The 22,925-nt window shown below is 43.7% G+C and overlaps 2 protein-coding genes and 1 long non-coding RNA gene across 5 annotated transcripts in view; 1 reads left to right on the top strand and 2 right to left on the bottom strand.

The window, feature by feature from the left end:
* Window positions 1–6,642, bottom strand: part of LOC127060160 (uncharacterized) — a 41,138-nt gene extending 34,496 nt beyond the window's left edge. Inside the window, exon 1 of the long non-coding RNA XR_007778843.1 lies at window positions 4,377–6,642. This is a non-coding gene — a long non-coding RNA (uncharacterized LOC127060160). The remainder of the gene's footprint in view (window positions 1–4,376) is intronic.
* The window catches only part of BAIAP2L1 (BAR/IMD domain containing adaptor protein 2 like 1), a 32,275-nt gene extending 24,397 nt beyond the window's left edge, over window positions 1–7,878 (top strand). The window contains exons 7-14 of one of the 3 annotated variants that reach the window (XM_050980125.1): window positions 563–715; window positions 1,170–1,337; window positions 2,036–2,183; window positions 3,228–3,435; window positions 3,720–3,797; window positions 4,122–4,287; window positions 6,649–6,761; window positions 7,283–7,878. In XM_050980125.1, the coding sequence (XP_050836082.1) occupies window positions 563–715; window positions 1,170–1,337; window positions 2,036–2,183; window positions 3,228–3,435; window positions 3,720–3,797; window positions 4,122–4,287; window positions 6,649–6,761; window positions 7,283–7,358 (1,110 nt within the window). In that variant the 3' untranslated portion in view covers window positions 7,359–7,878. The remainder of the gene's footprint in view (window positions 1–562; window positions 716–1,169; window positions 1,338–2,035; window positions 2,184–3,227; window positions 3,436–3,719; window positions 3,798–4,121; window positions 4,288–6,648; window positions 6,762–7,282) is intronic. The other 2 variants (XM_009091846.4, XM_018915919.3) reach the window with 2 other exon arrangements.
* Window positions 7,879–8,959: 1,081 nt separating this feature from the next.
* BRI3 (brain protein I3) lies at window positions 8,960–20,107 on the bottom strand. The gene is made up of 3 exons (XM_050980175.1): window positions 19,724–20,107; window positions 18,091–18,205; window positions 8,960–9,348 (listed from the first exon to the last, which is right to left on the bottom strand). Exons 1-3 carry the CDS (start codon window positions 19,890–19,892, stop codon window positions 9,216–9,218), a joined length of 417 nt encoding a protein of 138 aa, XP_050836132.1. The 5' UTR covers window positions 19,893–20,107; the 3' UTR covers window positions 8,960–9,215.
* Window positions 20,108–22,925: the final 2,818 nt, after the last annotated feature.

Raw genomic sequence — 22,925 nt, 5'->3', positions numbered from 1 at the left:
TCCATATCTATTTTAATTTTTAAAAACTCTCTGTGTATAACACAGTACAGTAAGTGTAGGTAACAGTAGCTCCTATTTCTTACTGCCTGTCTTTTAACCTGCTTTCATAAGAATTGAGGGTTTTTTGAAGGTTCTGGGTCTGAGTTCAAGGATTAGCATTTAATGAATCCTCATAATCTCAGATAAATACAGTTCAGTCTTTTTAGTAACTCATACCCCACCCCAAAATGAAGCAGAGATTGATCCCAGCTTTGTGTGAATAAATGGAGCTGTGGTGGTGCAGACAAAGGTCATTAGTCTAATTTGAACACACACCACACACACCCCCCTCACAACCCCTAAATAGGCTGTCAATTGCCTGTAAGGACAATATACATTCACCTGATGGGATCAGGGAAGTCAGATCTGTGCAGGAAAAGAGAGGGACTCAGAAGCAGAGCCACCCTATCCCATCCTGCCTTTCCAAAAGCTTTTCTAAGGCTTTTAGTTTACTTAACTAGTTGGATATAGCATCAAATAAAATTTAGAGGCTCTCTGTGATTTTTTTCCCTTTCTCCCTCAGTATTTGGAAACCGTGAGCTCTCGACAAAGTGATATTCAGAGATTTATTGCAGAAGGCTGTAGAGAAGCTCTCCTTGAAGAGAAAAGAAGGTTCTGTTTCCTGGTTGACAAGCACTGCAGCTTTACCCAGCACATGCACTTCTATCACGTTCAGGTGAGTGCTGTGAGTGTAAACAGAAATGAAACTCCTGAAATCCAGGCACACAGGAGCATTGAGTGTTTCCTGCAGCATGTAGACCAGACTGTCAGAAACAGCTAAGAAGAACTGAAGTGCCAGACTAGTCTTTTGCCCAGTTCACAGAAAATGTTTACAATACACTATTCTATGAAATGTATTGCAGCAAAAATCAAGGGTTACTGAATTTTTTAAAATCATGTATCAAGAAAAAAATACATGGACTGATCAGGTACTTCCAATACCTGACCCTGCAAAAGAGATATTTTTACAACATCTTATTTGTTTCAAAGAAGTATTCCTTAGAAGAATCTTAGGAAATACTTCCATTTTGCTAGTGTAAACATTCTGGTATAATGCAAGTTAACCAGTAGATTTGTGCAATTTTATGACAAAGCCTATCTTTGACAAGTATCTTTTAATTTGGATGCAGTGTGCAGACTTCCTAAAATCCAAGCTGCCTGGGTGGGAGGAAATCTGTAGTGATGCCACCAAAGTGCCTGAAAAAGTCAGAATGATGATAGATGAAATCAGGACCCCTGGCTCCACGCCGGTCTCGGGGACGCCGCAGCCCTCGCCGATGGTGAAGAGAAACACCCTGGTATGCTGCTCCTCATGGGCTCTGCAGTGGGGGTGGACAGGCTTCAAGAGGTTCTGCTGGACCTCAGCATGGTGTATCCCAGCTGGAAATGCTGGGCTTGGGTATGGAACCAAGATCTTTGAGCTGAAGCTCTGCTATGGGGAAGATACTGAGCAGGGAAGGGAGGAGTACGTGTCCAAGCAAGGCTCAGTTCTCAGCTGGGTGCCCAGGACTTTTCCTGAAGCATTTTTGTTCCAGCCATTCCATTTCCTACATTCTTGTCTCTAAGTAATAGCATTACATACTCAGTAGTTCAATGTAAACTTAAGAAAAATGTTATTTTCTGGGTTTTTTTCCTTCTTCTTGTCATGATTATTAGCTTATTGGAATACAGGTGAAATTCTCATTTCTTCTGGTTCATATGCTGTGTGATCATTAGTTGTTGAATTTCTAAAAGATTAAACTTCTAAATGAGAAAAATCTGGATATCATCATGCTATTTGCAGAAAAAAAGCTATTGTAGCATTCCCACTAGCAAGTGTTGATCAAGCCTCTTACAAACCTTCAATCAGCAATTCCATAGGAACACATGGGCTTTATGTCATGTTTAAATGTGTATCCTTTAGGAATATTTAAGCATTGCTCTCTAGAATTTAATCTTGCAAAAAAGTTCTTGCTGTTTCCTCAGTATTGTGATACTGTTGTTTTTGTGGCTCCAGATTGGAAATGATTTTTATCCTCAAGAAAATGTATCCAAAGTGCCCCCAGCCCCCACAGGCAGGGCATACACGAGCCCACTCGTGGATATGTTCAACAATCCTGCAACAGCTCCCAAAGCACCTTCTGAAAAAATGAATCACTCAGCAGGTGAGTGTCCCTTCCCTGCAAACTGGGTAAGTGTGAATGACAGCCTGCACTGTTCAAAATTACCTCAGGGCTGCTCAGCTGCTATGATGTGAATTTCAGGATGTATAAGGAGTAGGAAATGGCCCTTATAAAGGATTTATATCATTTACCTAACGGAAGAGAGATGTGTTAAATGCAGGTCAGGATAAGTCATTTCTATTTTAATTACTTTCTGTGTGTCACTGATTAACCCAACTTAACTGCTGTCATGGCTTGAAATGTTATCAGCAGAAGGCATTCCATGATTTTGAACAGGATACATCTGAGTGTTTCAGTGCACAAACACTGACAGTCTCACCTGGCTTACTTTAAGGGCACGTAGCAGTAAGGGAGAAATGCACATGGGACCAGATGCACAGTCTTGTAGTTCTTTTCCTGAAATTTTAAATCCTAATAAGATTTGCTTCCCAAGTGTCTAATTTATTGATTTTTATACTTTCTGTGATATGTGAAACAACTAGGCCTAGACCAGAGGATAAGACATAAGAACTCTTCAATGTGTAATAGAAATTCCAGCATTTCTTCCTTAAAAATAATCAAATAACATACAGTTTTAAGCCCTCCTTTATATTTTTTCGATAAACATCTGGTGTGCAGAAAGTGCTGAGTATCTGCAAGTCTTCTCAATGCTGAAGCTGAGTGCTGAGGCACATTTGAAAGTGTCAGTTGGATTTTATACACTGTTCCATTTTTCAGAAGGGAAAATTTTCAAAGGTCTTTTACAGGTGTGATTGTTTAGTACTTTTCACACCAAAAGAGGAAAGAGGTAGCCAGTTAAAACTCACAGAACTTTTTCTGCCTGTTGGTTCCACTTTATTATGCTGGGTATGTGCATATAAATGCATATGCAGTTAAGAATTTCATGGTGATAAGAAACTTTGGCAGTGAGAGGTGTCTAAGTACAAAGTCTCCATTTTCACTTGAGTTATCCTTTATTTTTTTCCTCTCAGATTACTAATTGCATTTATTTCTGTGTGTCTAATTTTTTTTTTCTTTTTTTGACAGAGAATTCAGATGATGCCAGTTTATCACGGTCAACTTCTGTTGCCACGGGGTTGAATATAATGAAAAGGCAAAAAGTGAAGACAATCTTCCCTCATACTGCTGGAAACAACAAAACATTGCTCAGCTTTGCCCAGGGGGATGTCATCACCCTGCTGGTGGCTGAGGAAAAGGATGGCTGGCTTTATGGGGAGCACGACACAACCAGACTGTAAGATAATCATTACCCACCTTGAACATGAAGTAAAAGTGTGTCTCACCAGATTATGTTAGCAGATATTAGTAAATGGTTTTCAACCTTTTTTACTAGCTGTCACTGACTAGGACTTGGTCTTCCTCTAAGGAAAAATCTTTGCACATATTTGGTTTTACACACTAATCTGGCATCATCAGAAGTTGGTTTCTTCAAAAATTAAATCTGTTTGCTGAGTCTACCATTGTATCTTGAAAGATCTTTCCAATTGTATATAACATAAAACACCTTTCCCTTGACAGAAAAGGATGGTTTCCATCATCATACACCAGACCACTGGATGAATCAGCAGAAGAAAAAGCCTTTGCCCCAGTGCCAAGGTAACATTTTGGGTGGCACTTGCAGAAATGCCCAGATCTTCGCTGACATATATTTTAAATGTTATTTTTAAAGTTCAGTAACATGTACAGTAAATACTCTCTAATAGTCTGTAGTACAATGCCTTAATTATGCTAATAATGTTTTAATGGTTAGACACAGACCCAAGGAGTAGCTTTGGAACAGCCTTAGCTCAGACTCCCCCTGGCTCCAGGACACTGCACCATTATTCACTTCCTGCATTTCCAAGCTTTCCTGGTGCAGCAGAGAAGTGCCAGGTGGATTCTGGCGTCTGAGAATGGTGTTTGTTGGGTTCTGTCTTGCAGCCCTGCACCAATCCGAAGTGTTAGCTCTGTGAACCTTGTGGAGAAGGGGGAAGTTGTCCTCCCACCACCAGACTACCTGGGGGCTGCACAGACAGACAGACGGATGGAGCCTGCCAAAGGTGCTGCTGTGAAAACTCCGACCGACAGAGCGGAGCAGGCAGGCCCGGTGAGTGCAGGGAACCCAAGTGAACCCAAACACTGCACCCTGCTGGGATGGGCTCTGAAATGAGGCCCTGGGATCTCCCACTCACCTACCTGTGCTTGACCTCAGCCCTTTGACCCATCTGTCTGCAGGAATATCAGGGGTTTTGGCATTTCAGTCCATCCATCCTAACAGGAAGGGAGAAGAATTGATCAGGGATATCACTGACAGTAACAAGAGACTTACCCTGCACAGCAAAACTCAGCCATGGAATCTGTAAAACATGAAAAGAAATTCTCAAAAATATGAGACACTGTACCAAAGTAAGATGCAAAATTCTATCAGTCAGTGCCATGGGAAACTTCAGGAATCAAAGAATAATACAATTGGCTGCCAGCTAAAAAATGGTATTATTTCTTGGTATGACTAAAATATTTTGTCTCTCAATATAGCATCCAAACAAATTTTGGGTCGACCTGCTGACAGGTGTTTTTGCTTTCTAAGTAATCTGGTGAATCCTACAGTAAAAACTGAAGTAGCCTTTACAATCACTTTTGTATCAAATCACAGACTTGTGTCTAGATCTTAAAGGAATAGGTTACCTCACTTTACAAATATAAAAAGTGTGAAAGAAAGCATGAAAGTTGTTGCTGGAGATTTGTGAAGCTCCTCTCAGTTAAGAGATCTTACTCCATTTCACTATGAGTCATGTTTTGGGATACCCTTTTTTTTTTTCCCCATCTAAATATTCCTACAGAAAAGATTTGCACTTTTTGGGGGAGCCAGAACAGTTTAACATTAGCATATATATTTGAATCCACATTCAAGTAAGTGGGTTTATTTCTCAGTAATGAACATTGTGGTGTAGGAAGTGTGTAGTTTATGCAGTGATGTTTCTGGGACAGTTTGGTTTTTTTTTTTTGTGAGGAATGAAGCCTTTCTGCTGCATAAAATTATCAAGAAATATTACCTAAACCTCAGGGTTCAGTTACTTTCAAAACAAATATCTGGGAACTTCTAAAATTTTTCTGAAGACCAGCATCTGTATTTTGATATATTTTTGGTTTTCATTTTTGAATGAAAAATCCATGGGCCTTAGAAATGGTGTAATGTCAGAATTTATGGTAGCTCCCTTAGCCTGTGTCTTGCTGTTGAAGCCTGCAGGATCCACATGGCCTTCGAGTGTGATTATGTCCAAAGCCCTTGGGAGGTGCCAGTCCAGCAGGGAGAGTTCTGTGGGACCAGGTGACTGACTAAAGAGCTTAAAGAACTATGGAATGTGTGAAATGGTCTCAGGATCCCTGCACTGTTCTGCTGGGGGCACTCCATTCTCAGAACAGTCACCTTAGGGCTGTTTTGGTTTGTGGCATTAGGTCAGGGGGTTTAGGAATAAACTTAAGGCTTATGGACGAACATTCCTGTTGAACCAGAAACTCAAGAGGAATGGCAGATCAGTCAGTTGGCAGGGCTCTAATTAGAGCTGTACAATCTCTTTGGAAGCCAGAATGGAAACTAATAGCTCCTAGGAGTGGAAAACAAATACATCTTTTTTGATAACCTAAATTTCTACAGGGAAAGCAAGACTAAAATAAACTAGAACTTCTGGAGTATAGAACAATGACCACTTTTGTTGAGGCACCTCCTAACTCACAGCAGCTGCTGTGACCCCATCTTAGGACAACTCTAGAGGAGAGCTCCTGCACTTGCAACCAAGTGTTTTGTTCCAAAGTCACTATTTATTTTCATTCTTGCAGAACTTCCTTGTCTTTCCTGCTTCCGTGCAACTCACCAAGCCCCACATCTCCATAAGCTTTGGAAACAAGCCCAACATTATACTGGGCTGGTTTGGACATTCCTGCAGGATTTACAGACATGTAAAACAGTCTGCTCACTGGGCCTCCTATGCAGAAGCAGGAAATGATTCAAGACCTTATTTTTGTTTCAGAATACACAGAAAAAATAGCTCAGGATTTCAAGGAGGAGAGATGAGGAATGGGTCTTGACAGTTAAACTGTTCCTGCTGTGCTACACAAGACAGTAATGTGCACAACATTATCAATTATAAAAAAAATACTTTAGTAGTTGACATAGCTTTGAGGAGAGTTGGTGTTCAGTTAACATTTAATTCAGGCACTTGTTCATTTTTCTTATTTTTAAGGGTTAATTAGGCCTAATTCTAAGGTCTAAGTCTATTTACAGCTGATGTACTTGAGCAATTTCATTGGAGTCACAAGCCAAGCACGAGTTAAGAACCTGCAGAATGAGGTCCTGAAACAGAGTGCCTGGAATGGAGAGCCCAACAGGCTTTGGTTCAGCACTGAAATTTGAAGTACTAAAACCAAACTGGCCATACAGATTAATTACAGGGTCTCTCTTCCTTTGCAGGACAGCAAGATCACCTGTAGCATATTTCTACAAATTCATGTCAATACATATATATTTTTTTTGTTTTTACAGAAACCTGACATGAATGGCATTATAAAACCACCTTTCCTAAGGTAAAATAGTTTTACACCAATTTTGCTATGTTTTTATACCGGCTTATTTAATTTTATTGATTATAAGAGGAAATAAGGATGTTTATCATTAATTTCTCTGTGACCTTTCCCAGTCACTGCTAGAACAATATGGCTAAAATTAGTTGCACTTTCCTCAAGGGTGGCATCAAGTGCAGCACAATACACAGGCCCTTCTCAGAAAAACATGTTTCTCCACTAGCTTGACAGGGAGCAGGACTTAAAATCCTTCTTTAACTGACTTTGATGGTTAAAAGCAAAAATCTTTGAAGACTGGGAGCTATTAAAAAAGTCCAGATGTAACTGGGCATTAACTTTTTTGGCTCACTGAAAAGTGATTCTTCATATGTAACCTCGTTTTAAAAATTCAAGTAAACTAAGAGTTGCACAGAATCCCTGAGTCTCAGAACCATAACTTACTGTTTGACAGTGAAAGACCTGATGAATAAATTTGGGATTGGATTGCAGAAAGCCTTCAAGTAACTTGATGCATTTCTTTTCAGTGGCGAAAACCCCTTTGCAACGGTGAAGCTCAGACCCACAGTAACGAATGACAGATCAGCACCCATTATCCGATGAACATACGGGTCAGGCACATCTGCTTCCTCCTTATCAACACCCAGTTTCAGCAATGACGATTAATATCTCAACATGTCCTAAAAATTTATTTAAATGTAATTACTGTACAATAGACACAAACTGGAATGGAGCTCTGATGTTTTTTAAACCTATAGTTTCTAATGAGGTAATTGCTTTGGGCTAGTGTTTGAGCACTTGGGCTTGATTTTACAGTATGCCTTTTTTGTAGTAGGAATTGTGAAAATACTGGAGATAGTTTGGATACTCTAGTGAATCAGAATAAGTAATAGCTCAGAATCCTTGGCATTCATTACTTGGAAGCTGCAATGGTAAGTTCTAGAATATAAGCCTGCATATGCCACCTAAAGAAGATAACAGTGATTTTTTTTTCCCCAAACAGAAGAATGTAACAACTGCCTTATTCCAGAATAGAGAATTGCCTGTATAAATGATTATATGTTATTTTGTGTAAGAAAGATACCTTAGGTTATAAATAAATATTTATCCCCTTAAGAATAGACTTGTAATGCCTTGCTTAATGTTCACACACAAATTTCAAGTCAATAGAAACTCATTTGCAGCCTAATGTTACACTGTCAACACATTCTTCAATGATAATTTTGTCTTTAAAAACTGTTGTCAAACTTTAGTCTGATAACGGTCAGAATAAAGCAGTGCCATGTTTTTCTCTCAAAACGCCAATATAAAAAGCTGCCTTTGAAGTTCCTCCAGTACTGTAGCCTACCCAAAAGAAAAAGAGCTTAAAGTTGAAAATTTTTGGTTAAGGAGCTGAGCAAAGGCCTGAGTGCTGGCACAGTGCAGTAGCTGAGTTAAGTGAAACTGAGCTTTTAACTTCAGCCAGAGCAGAGCTGTGCCCATGGTTAATCCTTACTCTAAATCATTCTATTTTACACATGCACATGTTTCCTGCAGCATCCCCTGGCTCATTTATTTAGTGGTGCCTACTTCTGAATTCAAGTCATGTGAAATGCCTTTCAGATACTTAATATCAAAAAATAGTATATGAGCATGTGCTGGCTCCTCTCACCCTGCCTTTCAAGTTCAAGGCCGAGGACAGTTTGCCAGAGCGCCCTGCATGAACACCCACCAGCCCCACCTGAAACACCAGCTTTTCAGAGGGCACCCCACACCTCAGCCCATCTTCTACAGCACAGCAGAGGCAACTCACCCTAGCCTGTCTGAGCTTTCAATAATTCAGTATCAGAATTCAAGAATCTAAGATGCAAAAGCCTTTACATGGGGCAGCTCACGGTTGGCACTGCCCCAAGTTCTTCCTGCTGCAGGCAGAAGGTTCTGCTGTCTGTGAACCAACACCAGCCCCTGCATAAAGCAAAACCCTCACTAATTAAAACAGGGATCTCATTGTGTGAATACTTGTGCCTGCAGTGGGGGAGAGGAGCTGTTGCCATAGAGGTAGCACACACAGCACTTACACTTCCCTCAAATACCTTATGCCCTAAACATCATTTATCATCATCATAAGGATTCTGGCAAATACCCTTCGTTGTAGCTAGGATTACTACTCTGCTTTCAGACTACACCAAACATGTCAGTAACATATTTAATAATCCAGCCACAAGTTGAGGATTGCAAAAGGAAAAGCAGTTTTATTTAGTTTTCAACAGGTGCCACTAAACATGGAAAACAAGTCAGGTTTTCATGTTTTGCAATGCACATGCTCATAAAAGATTAAGTTTAAATTACATGCAAGAGACTAAATTCCTTCACACTTTACAAAACAGGTCTGAAGCAAATAAAATGATTGTACATGACATTTACATTAGAAAGAGTATGCTAACAGTTGTAGCTTCAGTAAGCACGTCCACATTCAGCCCCTCAGCCAAAAGCTGCCCCACAGTTGGGGCATCTTCTCTGCCTCAGTGCAAGGCAGAACAGAATCCCAATTGGAAAGAATACAATGGCACACAAAACACCAAGACAGGTGAAGGTGTCCTCCAACACGCCAACCCTGCAAAAAGGGAAAACAGACTCAGTCAAAGGACACTCAACAAGTTTGGCCCCAAGTCACAACTCAGTGCTCTGGCAGTCATGAGAAAGCACACCATTTCTAGGGCAAGATAAAGTACAAGGTCTGGGGTTTGTTCCTGGTTTTTACTTCTCAAAACTGATCTCTCTTTACAACTGCAGAGGAACTAATTATTGATGTCACATGGCTCCAGCTGACTTCCAACTCCATGACCACACGGAAATTTGGTTTCAGCACAGTCTTATGACAGCGGAAATCTACCTCCATTTCAATCTCTCACTCCTTTCTGAAGTGCTGTATCTGAGCATACCCCAAAATGAAGACAGACAGTAAACCAGAGAATTCAGACTTTAGAAATTTGTGCAGTTACATTAAATAGTCACGATCTGGAGTTAAGAAAAACACTTGAACAAGATGTATCCTCCTGGTACAGTGCAAGTCAAGGCAAGCAGAGCTGAGTGACCCTGAAGTGCAGGCTGTGAGCATGGTGCCAAGGCCAACAAGCTGCTGTTCCCCTGGGAGCAGTCAGGGACAAGCTCTTGGATGTGTAAATAGAGCGAAGGAAGGAAGGCGCAGGCTCAAGAGACCATTTCCTTACAGCAACCTGATTAAACCTGGGAGCCATTCCCCTTCCCCTCAGCCACCATCAGAAGCCAAAGGCTTTTCCAAGTGTTCTTGATATTCTGCTGCTTACGCAACTTCATGTTCCCCTTAAGCTTTCCCTCACTTTAATGCACTTTATTTCTGTTTGCAGAGATAGAAGTTAACTCTGTATCTGGTATAAAGTAAAGGAACTGTCAGGTTACCATTGATCCCAGCAGTAGCTTTATCATTTCATATCCTCAGATAACATTCTTTTAAGGCAACTAAAAAACGTAGACCATATCAGCATGTAGATTCGAGTCTGAGCACACAAGTGTCCCACAGCTCAGAGCTGTGCAGCCTGTGCTGGACACTGTGGCTATTCCTACAAACTCAGCATAACATGAGCCATGGGGAGAGAACAGGAGGCTCTCCTGAAGTGCTGTGGAGCCTTGGGGAGAGAACAGTAGGACCTGCACTATTGAAACTCACTCTACAAAATGTGTTCCAGCTCTAGGAAAAAGGGTTGGATCTGAATTCCTGAGGAGTGTGTCTTGAAGCAGAACACTTCTTCAGAGCTCATCTCTCACTGTTCTAATCTCTCTGGGCACACAGATATTCAATTCAATATTCAAGTAATCTTGCATTGTTGTGGCAAAACGACGTGTCTGCCCTGAGAGCTGGAGCTCGGAGAAGTGCCATCTCCTGGAACACTCTGCTACTAGAGCTGGAATGCAAAGAAATTCAGGACTGTTGGGAACACACCAGTAACAGATACAGGGGCAAAAAGGACACTGCAGTGTTCAGCCAGAACCATCAGGTCTGGTTGAAGCAGCTGAATTTGGCAATTTGCACTTGGGAAATGCACAAAATGCTGACCATCCTCAGAGCAAACAGAAACCAGCAGCACAAGCTCAGAAGGAGAGGCCTCAGCTTCTCCCCAGGTTAACCCAGTGACACACTGGATGTACTGGATGTAACTCCACACTGGATATATGGAGAGGCTCAGACACGCTCTCGAGGTTTCTGAGTAATTCAAGATTCAGTTTTCACACTGCAGATCCACCCAAGACAGGCAAAGCCCCTTTTCCAGGCAGGCATTTCAATTGCATCACAAATAACATTATTTGGAAAATGCACACAGCACATTACAGCTGTTGTATTTCCTGTCCTGCTCTGCTGTTGCACTAATGCCTTCTCTTCCTTTCACACACACTGAGCAGTCCCTTCCTGCAGGCACCCAACTCCTGCTTCATTACTGATTTGAAATCCTCTCCTTGTCTCTTAATTCCATATTCAGCTCCTGCCCTGAAACCCACATTTGTGACAAGTAAGCCAGTGTGCTCAGTTAAGAGTATAAGCAGTCTATTGTGACCTTAAAGAATAAACACACTAATCAAACACAGACGGATCAATGGGGTACTGCTGGTCTGCCCCAACAGTGATGAGCACACCCCAACCCATTCCAATCAACCTTCTTAATCAGCTTGCAGGGCCCAAGTCCACTGGTCAGCACATGTCCTTGACACTTTAAACAGAATTTAACTCCCTTCCCCCTAAACAGAGTTACTTAGAAGCATTCAGTGATAGTGCAAACCACAACAAAAAATTTTAAAATTGCCATCCATATTCAACACCAGATCCAGGGACAGCCCAGGCCAGCAGCAGAACAAGGCAGCTCCAGGGACACTCACCAGAGCTGTGCCTGCATGACCCCCACACCATACCTGATGGTTCAGAGCTCCTATCATGTCTAACAGTGTGATTACAGCATTAGCCACACAAACACTTCTTGGCTTCTGCTGATTTATGTCAGCACCTAATTTTAGATGAACACTTACCCAACCACTGCTTAGCCAGTTACTAAGTTTAAAAAGAAAAAAAATACTTTTTATAAGGGAGATTATGGATATTTTTTGCTTGTATATCTTACCTTAAATGTGGAGTAATTAGAGACTCCATATTCAAACTGTGGATTCACTAACATAACCAAACATAAATTTTCTTCTACTGCATAAACCACATAAAAGCTGATTATAACTGCACCACTCCCACTCTAAAAATAAAGTGGAAAGGTTTATTTATACTGCAAGCAGCATCTTGCATTTAAGCTAGGACTGCAGCTGCCAACTCCATACAGTAAGGTCAATTATGCCCACTGACAAGTACTTGAAACCAAATTGTTTTTCAGATAAACCCCTTTTTCAAAGTAACTCTCACATTAAGATCTTAAGTCAAATGCCCAGGATGAGAGGGCTGATAATGAGATCTGTGAACACAGCATTGGTCTGATTTAACACATGCATTTTTAGAGTTATCACTACATCACAGTATTTAAATGTGGGCTTATCAGCATTTTTCAGACCTTACAAACACATTCAAAGTGTCACCCCAGGTAACCAGAGACAGGCTGATTGTACCACAAGCTCTGCAAGACAAGAAAAGAAACTGCACTGGAAAACATTGCTATCTATCCTCCACAAAGATCACTGACCAACCACCTGGAATTTTCAAATCATATCCCATCTTCTGCCACAGAGCCTGGTTGTGTTTCAAAGTTTAGATTTGAATGGGAACATCAGACCAGAGACAAGCATGGACTATAGCAGCTACATAATAAATCTTCAATTTTGAACATACAAACAAAATCAGCCAGAGATTCTTCATCATCTCCTGGCTAATGCAAGAGCAGCAGTTATGTTCATAAACCTCACCTGCAGCTGCAGAAGAAAAAGAATTTACAATTCTATATAGAACTACTGAGTAAGCACTGGATGTTTACAGTTTTGATTTCTGTGAAGAGGGCTATCAGCTCCTCCAGCCTCAGCTTGATGGCATCTTGAATGGTTGTTGATCCACATTCACAAGAAGCCCAAATCTCTATGTAGCCACTGGCTCGTCCTCCTCAGCACAAGATATACATATATGTAAATGCAATTATATTTACAAATCACTTCCAAGTGAGAGGCACAAGAGTATTTATTGATTTATCTGAATTTCCTTGTGCTTTAGGCCCCATTTCCTATACAGAGGCCTGGATGCAGAAGCAGAGGAATCCTGGCAATGGGAGCAGCCTTACCTAGCTGTTTGTCTTCATTGAAATGCCTCCAAACCAGCAGCCTTCCCTGCTGCAGGAGCACCGCTGCCTTAATTCCAGCCCTAACCAGGAGATGAGCCTCAAGGCTGCACACCAAGAGCCCAGCCTGGCACAGCAGCCAGAGCTCTCTGTGGGTGCACATCCAGCAGGGTGAACCCCACTGAGCCCTGCTGGGGCTTTTCCTCCCTTGTCTGCACACACAGCCCACCAGCACCGCTGTGCTGAGAAACCAACAAGGGCAGCTCCCTCCTCTCTCCCAGGACAGCTCATTGCTGCAATGAAATCCTAACTATCACACAAGTATTCTTCAAGACAAATGGTGACTCTGAGAAAAAAAAATTGCTGTAATTTGGGGCCAGTGACAGACTAGGCATTAGAGACCAGATTACCCTTTTTATACAGTCCCATTAGGGAAAACATTCCTGCTGTGCCTTAGTTTTCTAAGAAATGAGACTTTATGAGATTAATGTGTTTTGATTGTTGTCTGCAAATCAGGTCAGACCAGTGGAACAAAACCCCTCAGAAGCAGCCAGAGCTGTGCTGTTCTCATTTGGGACCCCGCTACAGCCCTATCCCTCCTCTCTGCAGGTTCAGTGAGCAGCTTCCTGCTGCTTAGCTGGGAAAGGTCCCAGCTCTCCCAGTTAGGAATTCCAAACTGCCCTTGTGGCATCTGCCCCAGTCTGCTGCATCAAGGCTTTCTTCTTCCCTGTCCTCTTCACAGCACTCTCAAAAAGGTATTGCAGAGTTTGCTGCACTCACAAGGTCCAAAAGGATCTCCAGCTTGCTGCTGGAAACCAAAAATCCTCAGGTTTGCTCACACTCTCAGACATGCTCTCTAAACAGGTGTTTTGCTGTTGCCTTTTTTAAAATTCCTTGCATATTTAAGCAGTGAATATAATTAAATTATACTAAGAATATTTACATGAAGTTTAAGTAGTGAACAACTATAGAAAGCCTGTATCCTGAGCAGCCTTTTATCAAAGCCCACACATCATTAGTGGCTGAAATAATGAAAAAGCAGAAGGCTGAAATTTGGAAGGACTTGATCACCTAAGTGCAATTCTTCTAAAGTCTATTTCCTCAGGAGATGTGTGAAATTGATGAAAATGAAATTTCAACTGAAACCTGAGAAGTTTTAACTTTGTCAAGTCAAAAAAAAACCCCCAATAAATTAAAAAAATCCATCACAACAACAAAACCACACCAGTAGCAGGGAGAATGCTGTAAAACATCTCAGAATAAATACAGTTTTAATTAAACTTGTCTTATCTTCCAGTTCAGGAAGAAGCTTCAGTATTGGCATAATTTGAGACCCACTACAACACTGGAGCAGCAGCTGCACTGTAGCTGTCAGAAATCAAAGCTGCAGCAGTGTGAGGTCCTTTTCCCTGCTCTTTCTCCCAAGCAACTGAATACAGTTGAACAGGAAATAAAAACCCAACAGAGCCCATCACAGGCTCTCCCCCAGATTTTGAGGGAACTGGCTTTTGCAGTCAAGATCAGATCAAGAAAATGTGTTTGCAGTTTTTAAAAGGAACTTTCTTCTGTTAAATAACAGGAAAGCAAACATTCCTGAGCAGTTAGTTATCGCCAGTAACAAAAGACAGAGAAAAAGAAAATGAAAGTGACCACAAGTAAAGCAGCCAGGCTGCATTCTCCAAGCTAAAAAGATAATTCCACAGCAGGATAGCTAAAGTCACTGCCTGTAATGACTCAACACATACTCAGGAACATAAAATAGTTTAAAAGCACAACTTGGCCAAACCTTAAATGTCAGCTAGAAGCCATAAAGCTGACAAGATTGTGCAACTCCGTTTAATTCTCTGTACATCAGGGCTGGGAGAAGAACACACACTGAGAAAACAGGACTCCAACCACCAAAGCCATTCTGAGAGTGCAAGGAAGGATGGAGCACATTAAAACTGAAGTCTGTAACTAGAAAGCAACACTGACCAGTGATGAAGGAGCTCGATGTGAGGAATAGCTCTAAGCAAGAGACAGGAGAGTCATCCCTCAGATGGCAGCAGTGCTTCAGAGGGAGAAGGGCAGGAATGCAATTACCAGTCACCACGGGCACATTACCAACTTCAGAGAGGCTACTGCTGGAGAAACTTTGTACTTTTTATGACTAAATACCATAAAAAAAAAAAAAGCCTAGAGATGGACTGTACTCGAGCCAGCTTATTAACTGCAACTCGTGACTGCAGTAAAATAGACACCAATTCAAATAAGAAACCAGCACTGCATATTTCTCCTTAATACCATATATTTTAAGTTGGAAATGGTTTTGATTTCAATCAGCAACACAAATACATGCCCTAGGGCAACAGACTGCCTTGTATTCCTGATGGCAGAAATCCTCTTGATGGCCCTTAGGTTCCTCCATCAGTTACATCATCCCACAGCCACACACGAGGCTCTTCCTGGTGATCTATAGCAGATGGACTTCTCTAACGATCATGCACCATCAAATCAGGAAAGTAACAGGACAACTGACCTGGTGTTGTCATCTTATTGCACGGGCAATTATTATACTGTTGTCTCCTTATCGCAAAGGTTTCATACCTTCTTGGTGTTTTCTCTTGGGCAGCTCCTCAGAGCACTGCCTCTTCCTTCTTCACAAAGCAGCCAACTGACTCCAGTTCCCTTCTCAACCAGCCACCCCACTCTTTTATAGCACTCTTCTTCTCTTTGGTTACAGCTGTGGCCTGGTAAAGTCAGGCCTGCTCCTGATCTTTGATAATTGGCCCAGCTGCAACTGCTTAGGGGTAAGGTTACTTTCTACACTATCTTTATTTTCTTATATTGAATCCCCCTACAACCTGACAGTTTAATAACAAAGTTTTTTATGTACCATTAATAGCTTTTACTATTTCTCAATGCCCCTTCAACATCTTTTCTGTTCAGGGCAGTATTCAGAGTATAGCTGCACATTGCATTCATCATAAAATAGGTTTCCAGGACATGGAAGTAAAGTAGAACTGTGTTTAAGGTCTTGAGAAGTCAAAGAGGATTGAATTTTTCCTCAATCAGGACAATTAGGAACTAAGGTTGCAATAGGACAAAGGAGACTGACACACCATTACTAGATACAGTTACTCATCCTTGGGATTCCCTGGTCCAGAATATTTCACAGTTCTCCTCACAATTTATTTTTTTCAAAGCCTAAACCAGAAACTGAGGATCCAAGAGTAAACTAGGATTTTGTGGAGAGCATTTGCTTTAGGAAAGCGTCCACAATGGGTACTTCCAGCTGGGAACAGCTGATGACTTAAGAAAGCAACTCAAGTGAGATCACTTAAAAACCACTGACATCAGAATGCTTATTTTCAAAAATTTGGCTGAAGTTATGTATTATATGTGCAAATGACTGTTTCATAAGTCTTTCCTGGACTGTCCCAGAAGCCTCAAGCCTGTCTGAGCTCAGCAAGTGTTTGGAAAACTCTCAAGCTCATGGTGGGATTCTTGGGGTGTCCGTACAGGGCCAGGAGTTGGACTAGATGATCCTGATGGGTCCCTCCCAACTCAGCATATTCTATGGACTTCCAGAAAAAAGAAAAAATAACGCAACAAGAGCCCCATTTTAAGCTATTTCCAAGAGCACTTCCCCAGTGAAATGTTTTGAGCTGTCCTGGGGTCAGGGCCAGAAAACCTGTGTGTATAAATACACTGCCTGCTTCTCTTCAGGCCATGCACATCTGCCCTGTCTTCTGGCTGAGCTACAGCATCAGCGTGTTGATGTAATCACTCAGGTGGCAGGCTCTACCACATCCTCTGAACAGCTCAGCACTTGCTTTCCCCCAGTTTAAAACGCACACCTTCTAGATCAATAGCTCCAGCTGGTACAGGTTTTTCAGCCTTAACTAGTGCCATCTCAACAGGCACCTGTTTTTACATAACACCACAGGATACTTCTTATTTGAATCCACCTTTGAAGGCAGGTATTGACTCTCAGACAAACATCAGCTTTACCACTTGGGCACAAGCCTCTGCCATATGACATCCTCTGTCACACTCATCACACACCAAACTGGAATCCCTTCAGCTACTCAGGCAGGTTCCTACACCTTCTGAAAGGCAAGGAAGGGCTCAGACCTGCAGAGTATCAAGTGCCTCCTTGCAAGACACCCCAAGGGTAACTCCTGTACACTTTAACAGAGGGGAAGGAGCCTGCATTTGAGTCACAGCTGGCCAGGCAGAGCAGTGCCTGAACTGCACCAGCAGCAATCCCTCTGCCCTCAGCCATGGCCAATATCCCAGGAAGAGAAGAAGTGACAAGTGAAAGGGACTACAGCTAACTTACAGCACTAGTGAGAAAACTGAGTGCCTCCTTCTTTTTTTATGGCTGTGATCTCCAAGGGGGAAGTTGTCCTCTTGCTGTAACTCCATGTAACAGCTGACCACTTTTTCTGGTTTTCACCACTGCAGCAGACTGACATTTTTGGTCTGGTCTATCAATTCCTCTACTCTTCTGCAGTTAAAGGACTTTCAGAGATCTTTTAAAGCTTTAAGCCACCAATGTTTTCAGCCAATAATGACAATCACTCTGCCTGGTTTTGTAGTTTGGACTGGGAATGGAACGCACACCACAACAGCAGAAGTTCTTCCACAGTACTGCCAGAAAACCAGAAGTGACTATGGTCAAAGATTACAGAGTTTCACAATAAAATCACACTACTCACCATCACCAGGCATAAACACATCAGAAAGGACTTCCTGTCATGCTCTCCCCAAGAAGTGACCTGTTACATTTGTTACTGAAGTGCCATTTCATTAAAAGTATCACTTACAGATTTTACCCCATCTTAAAGAACAAAGTCATCTTTGAAGTGTCTTGCATTATTTATAGCACATGTCAGGAGCCCACCAGGACAAGCTCACACTAACACAAACCAAAGCATTCCACTCCAAGATCTTTGTGCCTTTTCAGTTAATTGTAATACACCCACCAAGAAAAGCTATTGAAAACCAAGGAACCATATGGATACCTCTATATTAAATAACAAAACCCAAGACTGAGTTTAATTCCTCAAGAGCCATTTTACCTGCAGGCAGGACAGCCACCAACTACTACTACAGAAGTGGTGGTGGCAGGCTGTTGAATGATGGTGTACGTGCTCGAATAGTTTGGCTGTGATGTCGGTGGAGGAACAGCATATCCTAAAATAAGAAAAAACCCTCAATCACCACACAGAAGGCACACAGTACAACGACAGTTTACAAGTATGACAACAAAACATGGAAAATAATAAACAGGAATGTAGTCTTGATTAAGCACTTGAAGCTCTATCAAAATCAGAACTGGAACACCTGGCACATCTAATAACAAAGCCACTTCATAAACCCAAGTATCAATTTAACCATCCCAAATGGACACTGAGTTAATCATTAACTTCAAGATTTTGTTTCAATGCTGCTGAGCACCCGGGAAAAACTGTTTAAACAATGACCACAGCTTTCACTTCTGGATGTTATATATCAAGAACGTCCCACTCCAGCAGACAAACTATTTGAAAAAGAATAAATCTTCCTCTAGTTTCAACCTTTAATTCCATGTACTAAGTTTCTAACTGGAAAGCAAGGTAGGAGTGATAGCATGCAAGTAGAAAGGGATAGCATAGGAAAAAAACCCAACTTTCAGAAAGTCTATGTTGTTAGCAAAAGAATGAGTAATTTTAATGGCTGTAGATACAAGATAGAAGGCTTTAAGAGCTTTATTAACATTAAAAACTTTAAATTATGCCTTTAAAAAGCTTTCTAAATGGATGGTTTGATGCACACAGTGTAATAAAGGCACAATTTGCCCAATTATAATCCATTTTAAGCTTATTTCCCAAGTTCTCAGCCTTTTTTCAATCAAGTTATCCATCTGTGAAGTCTGGTAACCTCACCATTCAAACTGAAAATAACCACTAATACCTACATTGCAGGAAAAAAAGCTTCAAGTTATCACCAGGAAAAGCAATCTATTGCCTCAGGGTTCGACTCAGAGACGGGGGTCTGTGTCTGCTGTGTAACTTCTACAACTTTTGAAGCATTCCTCTTTCCTGAGAGGCTACTTCTTTTTTGGGCAGATGTTAGTATTAATTGTTAATGAAAGTATTGCATCTACTCACCTGCCTAAGTCTCTCCCAGACTACTGAAGTGTATCAGAAAAAACAAACATTAACCAGAGCACAGCGAAGTGCAGGCAAAGAACAAGTTTGGGGTCCGTTTCAGTGCCAAGCACAGCTGTGGTTCTGCCATTCTTCTGAGCAGAAAACCCGCGCGTTTGAGGAATGCCCGCGACCCCAGCCGGGAGTTTGGGGAGAACACAACACAAACACCTCAGGGGCTCCGAGGGAAGGAGGGCAAAGGGAGATGGCGCTTCGGAAAGGCAAGGAAGGGATCCCGGCGCACCCGCCCCCCCGCGCTGCCTTCAAGCGGGGGAGCCGCGGCGGCCCCAGCGCCTCCCCGTGCCGGGGGAGCCGCACGCGGGAGCGGCCCAGGGCTCCCCGCTCCCGCCGGCCGGCCCCAACCCGGCTCCCGAGCCCGCGGCCCCCCAGCCCAGTCCCGGGGGCCTCCCCACGGCCGCCCCCCGCCCCAGCAAAGGGACAGCGGGGCGCTCGGGCGCCCGCTCCGCACACCGGGGACCCCCCACCCGCAGCCCCCTCGGAGTCGGCGCCGCTCGTGACCCACCTGGGGCGGCCGCGGCGCCCGGGTAGGAGTACGGCGGGGGCGGCTGGAAGCCGGGCTGCGGGGCGGGGATGGCGCCGTAGTTGCCGTGCCCGTAGTCGTAGCCCGGCGCGCCCGGAGCAGCAGGGCTGTAGGCGGGGGGCCGCTCCTGCAGCAGCGGTTTGCTGTCCATGCTGGGCCGGCGCTGCCTCGTCCCGCGGGGCCGACCAGGAAGCGGCGCCGGGCCCGGCGCGCGCCGGCCGCCCCGCCCCGCCCGGGGGCGCCGGAGCTCGGGGGCGGCGGCGGCGGCGTGAGGGGCCCGCGGCGGGGGGAGGGGACGGGAGCGGCCCCTCCCCAGCGGCGCGCGCGGAGCGGCGGCCCCGGTGCTGCGCTCGCGGCCGGTCACGAGGCCGCCGCGCCCCACGTGACGCCGCTCCCCGAGCGGCGCGAGGCGGCTCCGCCGGGCGTTGCAGGGAACCCGCGGCCTTAAAGGGACCGCGCCCCGCCGGGACCGGCACCGACTGCCCCGCACAGACACCCACAGCCCAGCACCGACACCGACTGCCCCGCAGCCTTGTGCCCCGGTCAGCGGGGCCGTGACCACGCTGCCCTAGCTGGGGGTACCGGGTTCCCCCGCCGCTACACCGAGAGCAGCCGGCAGCGCCCGAGGCTCCGCTCAGCCCCGTTCAGCATCGCTCCCGCCCGTGCGCTCTCCCAGCCCCTTCCAGCCGGAGCCGTTCTGTGAAATGCTGTCCCTGCTGGAAGCCGGCGGGCTGGGGAGGGGGAGGATGGGGTTGGTTATCGCAGAGACTTCTGCGAACTCTTCCATCGCCACTGCGAAGAGCCGCACGTGAGCGTTAACGGGAGAAGAGCTCCGGGATGGTGGCACAGGGTAGGAATGTTCTAAAGAGAGGTACACCATCATTTCAGTTTTTGAAAAGAAATTGATACTAAAGTTAAGAAACAAACACTACAGAAAGGAAGAGGAAAGCAAAGGATGCTGCTGGCTCCTGTACTGCAAACTGCAGGAATGAGTGCAACATTTTCACCAGATTCAGCTGCTTCTGAAACCCACGTTCCTAATGACTGCCCAGGCCAGATGCTGTGAAGATCTTAAATGTCTTTTACTCCAGCTAAAACTCCTGCCTCTTCCCTCCACACCTTTATCCCTTAAGCTGTCTGCCTCACCAAATCTTTTGGTTTGGAAATCCCTGGTTTGTCCTTCACTACAGGCCCCAGCACAGCCTTATCACCATGGCAAACACTGTGCCTCTGTCCCATGACAGGTCCTGTGCAGTAGGGAAGGGTTACCCCATTCCATAGGAAGGCGGGGTGGGGGGCGGGAATATAAAAACCAGAAGTAATTAAACAATTAGTCTCAAAAAGAAACAAATTCTTGAAACAGACGGGGACACGGATCACACCACTCCAAATCCAAACCAGAGCCAGCATCACTGGCACACGACCTCACGATGGTGAGGGGATCCCTGCCCTCCTGCCTTCTGTCTCCTTCCTCTGGTTTGCAGGTGACCCATCTGGAAGGGGCACCTCTTCTGAGTGCTCTCTTGCTTACTTTAACTGTAGGAGTATAAATATTGCATGAGGCTTTTGAAAGGAAAATCTTAAGACACAAATGCAACGCAGCTCTTCCTCATTAGGGGAAAGTTATTTCCTTAAAGTGAATGTTAATTAACAAGGAAAAATCCCTCTTTTAAAGGGAATTAAAGAAGTGGGGTTTGGGAAAATATGGAAGAGCCAAGAGTAGGATATGAACCCCCTCTGACTACAAAGCAGTGAAATAGGATTGAAGATATCTCCACTAGGCTGTGGTTCACTGGAGAAAATTCCTTCTTCCTGAGTCATGCAGTAACCACAGGAGTGAAGGACAGAAGTGAGGAAGGATATCTGTGTGTTTTCTTTCTCTCAGCCATTTAGAGAAGACCCAGGATGCTCCTTTCACAGGCCACAGACTGGAAGGGACATTCCTATTGACCCAATGCAAATCCATTTATATTTGGCTGTCTTTGTAAAAGCTTTCTCATTAGCTCCTTACAGAATGGGAGCTCTATTGCAACACCAGCAACTGAACAAAGCAGGGCTCAGCACTGGACACCCAGAGCAGAGAGTTCTTGTAAGGCATCAATTCAATCCTAACTTCTACATCAAAGTACAGGTGTAGCAGAGCCACTGACCACACAGAAGACACGTGCTGCCAGTGGTTTGGAGAGCACTTGTTTGGTTTCACATTTAATGTCCTCTCAAATAACCAGGGGAAAACTGTACTGGTTATAAATGACTTATTGTGAAAACCCCTCACATATCCAGTCATTTTTGCTGCCATCCTGTAACATTATAGACTGCTGTTGAAAATCCAAACTGGGAAAAAAAACAGGAAATGCTCCATAAATTCTTCTGCAATCTAGTTCCCATGGAAAACAACTAAAATCTTGTTTCTACCCGCTAATAGTGGCCACGGGACAGAGTACACATCAATTGTATCAATCACAACCACTGAAAAATCTTACAAAGCTAATTTTCTAAGATCTAAACTGTACTTAGTCTGATAAATATGTTTTGCTACAATTATCAAATCATCAAAACACTAATAGAGAACAAAAATTCTGTGTTGAGGTAGGCCCCAGCCTGTGCAAGGGACCAAAACCAGTGCAGTGAGTCAAGTGTCCTGGGGGCTCAGCAGGAAACAACCCAGACAGGATGGCTTTGCCTCAAACAGGAATCATTCTAGAGAATTTCATGTGTGCATCAACCCTCCAAACCACAACCCTCTGCCCACCAAAACCATTGAACCCACAGCCCACAGGACTAGAGCAAGGCAGATGTATTCTCCTTAACCAGCAACTAGAAACTCCTCAGGCAAGACTCACAAGAGATCAGCCAGTTCTCTTTGAATAAAGTCTGCAATGCTTTTTCAACTCCTGTACTGGCCTGCGAGACATATGAAGGTCTGGGATACTTTTGGTTCAGATATCTGAAAGGACAGTCACGGGAGTCCTTGCCTATCTTGTTAGATTTTCTGTCTCACTTCAAAATGAACTGGAATGTGATGAAAAAAGCTGAGATGTACAAGCCAGCAGTTTCAAAGGGAGGTTATAATTTGTAGCAGGGCAAGTGCATGATATCCTGCAATAAATGTTAAGCAACACCTTTGGTGATGCCCCAGAGAAGGAGCATTGTTACTGTGCTCCAACTGAGCTGCCAAAGATTG

This window comes from Serinus canaria, chromosome 14, assembly GCF_022539315.1.
Source record: "Serinus canaria isolate serCan28SL12 chromosome 14, serCan2020, whole genome shotgun sequence".
Classification (NCBI taxonomy): Eukaryota; Metazoa; Chordata; class Aves; order Passeriformes; family Fringillidae; genus Serinus; species Serinus canaria.
This window is presented reverse-complemented; position numbering and strand designations above follow the sequence as displayed.

Bases quoted from the DNA above. Each gene is read 5' to 3' on its own strand.
- BRI3 (XM_050980175.1), bottom strand. From the start codon at position 19,892: ATGGACAGCAAACCGCTGCTGCAGGAGCGGCCCCCCGCCTACAGCCCT. The intron at 18,206-19,723 runs GTGGGTCACGAG...TTCTTATTTTAG, and splicing joins GGGCGCCGCGGCCGCCCCAG to GATATGCTGTTCCTCCACCG. The intron at 9,349-18,090 runs GTAAAATGGCTC...CCCTTTTTGCAG, and splicing joins GGTGGCTGTCCTGCCTGCAG to GGTTGGCGTGTTGGAGGACA.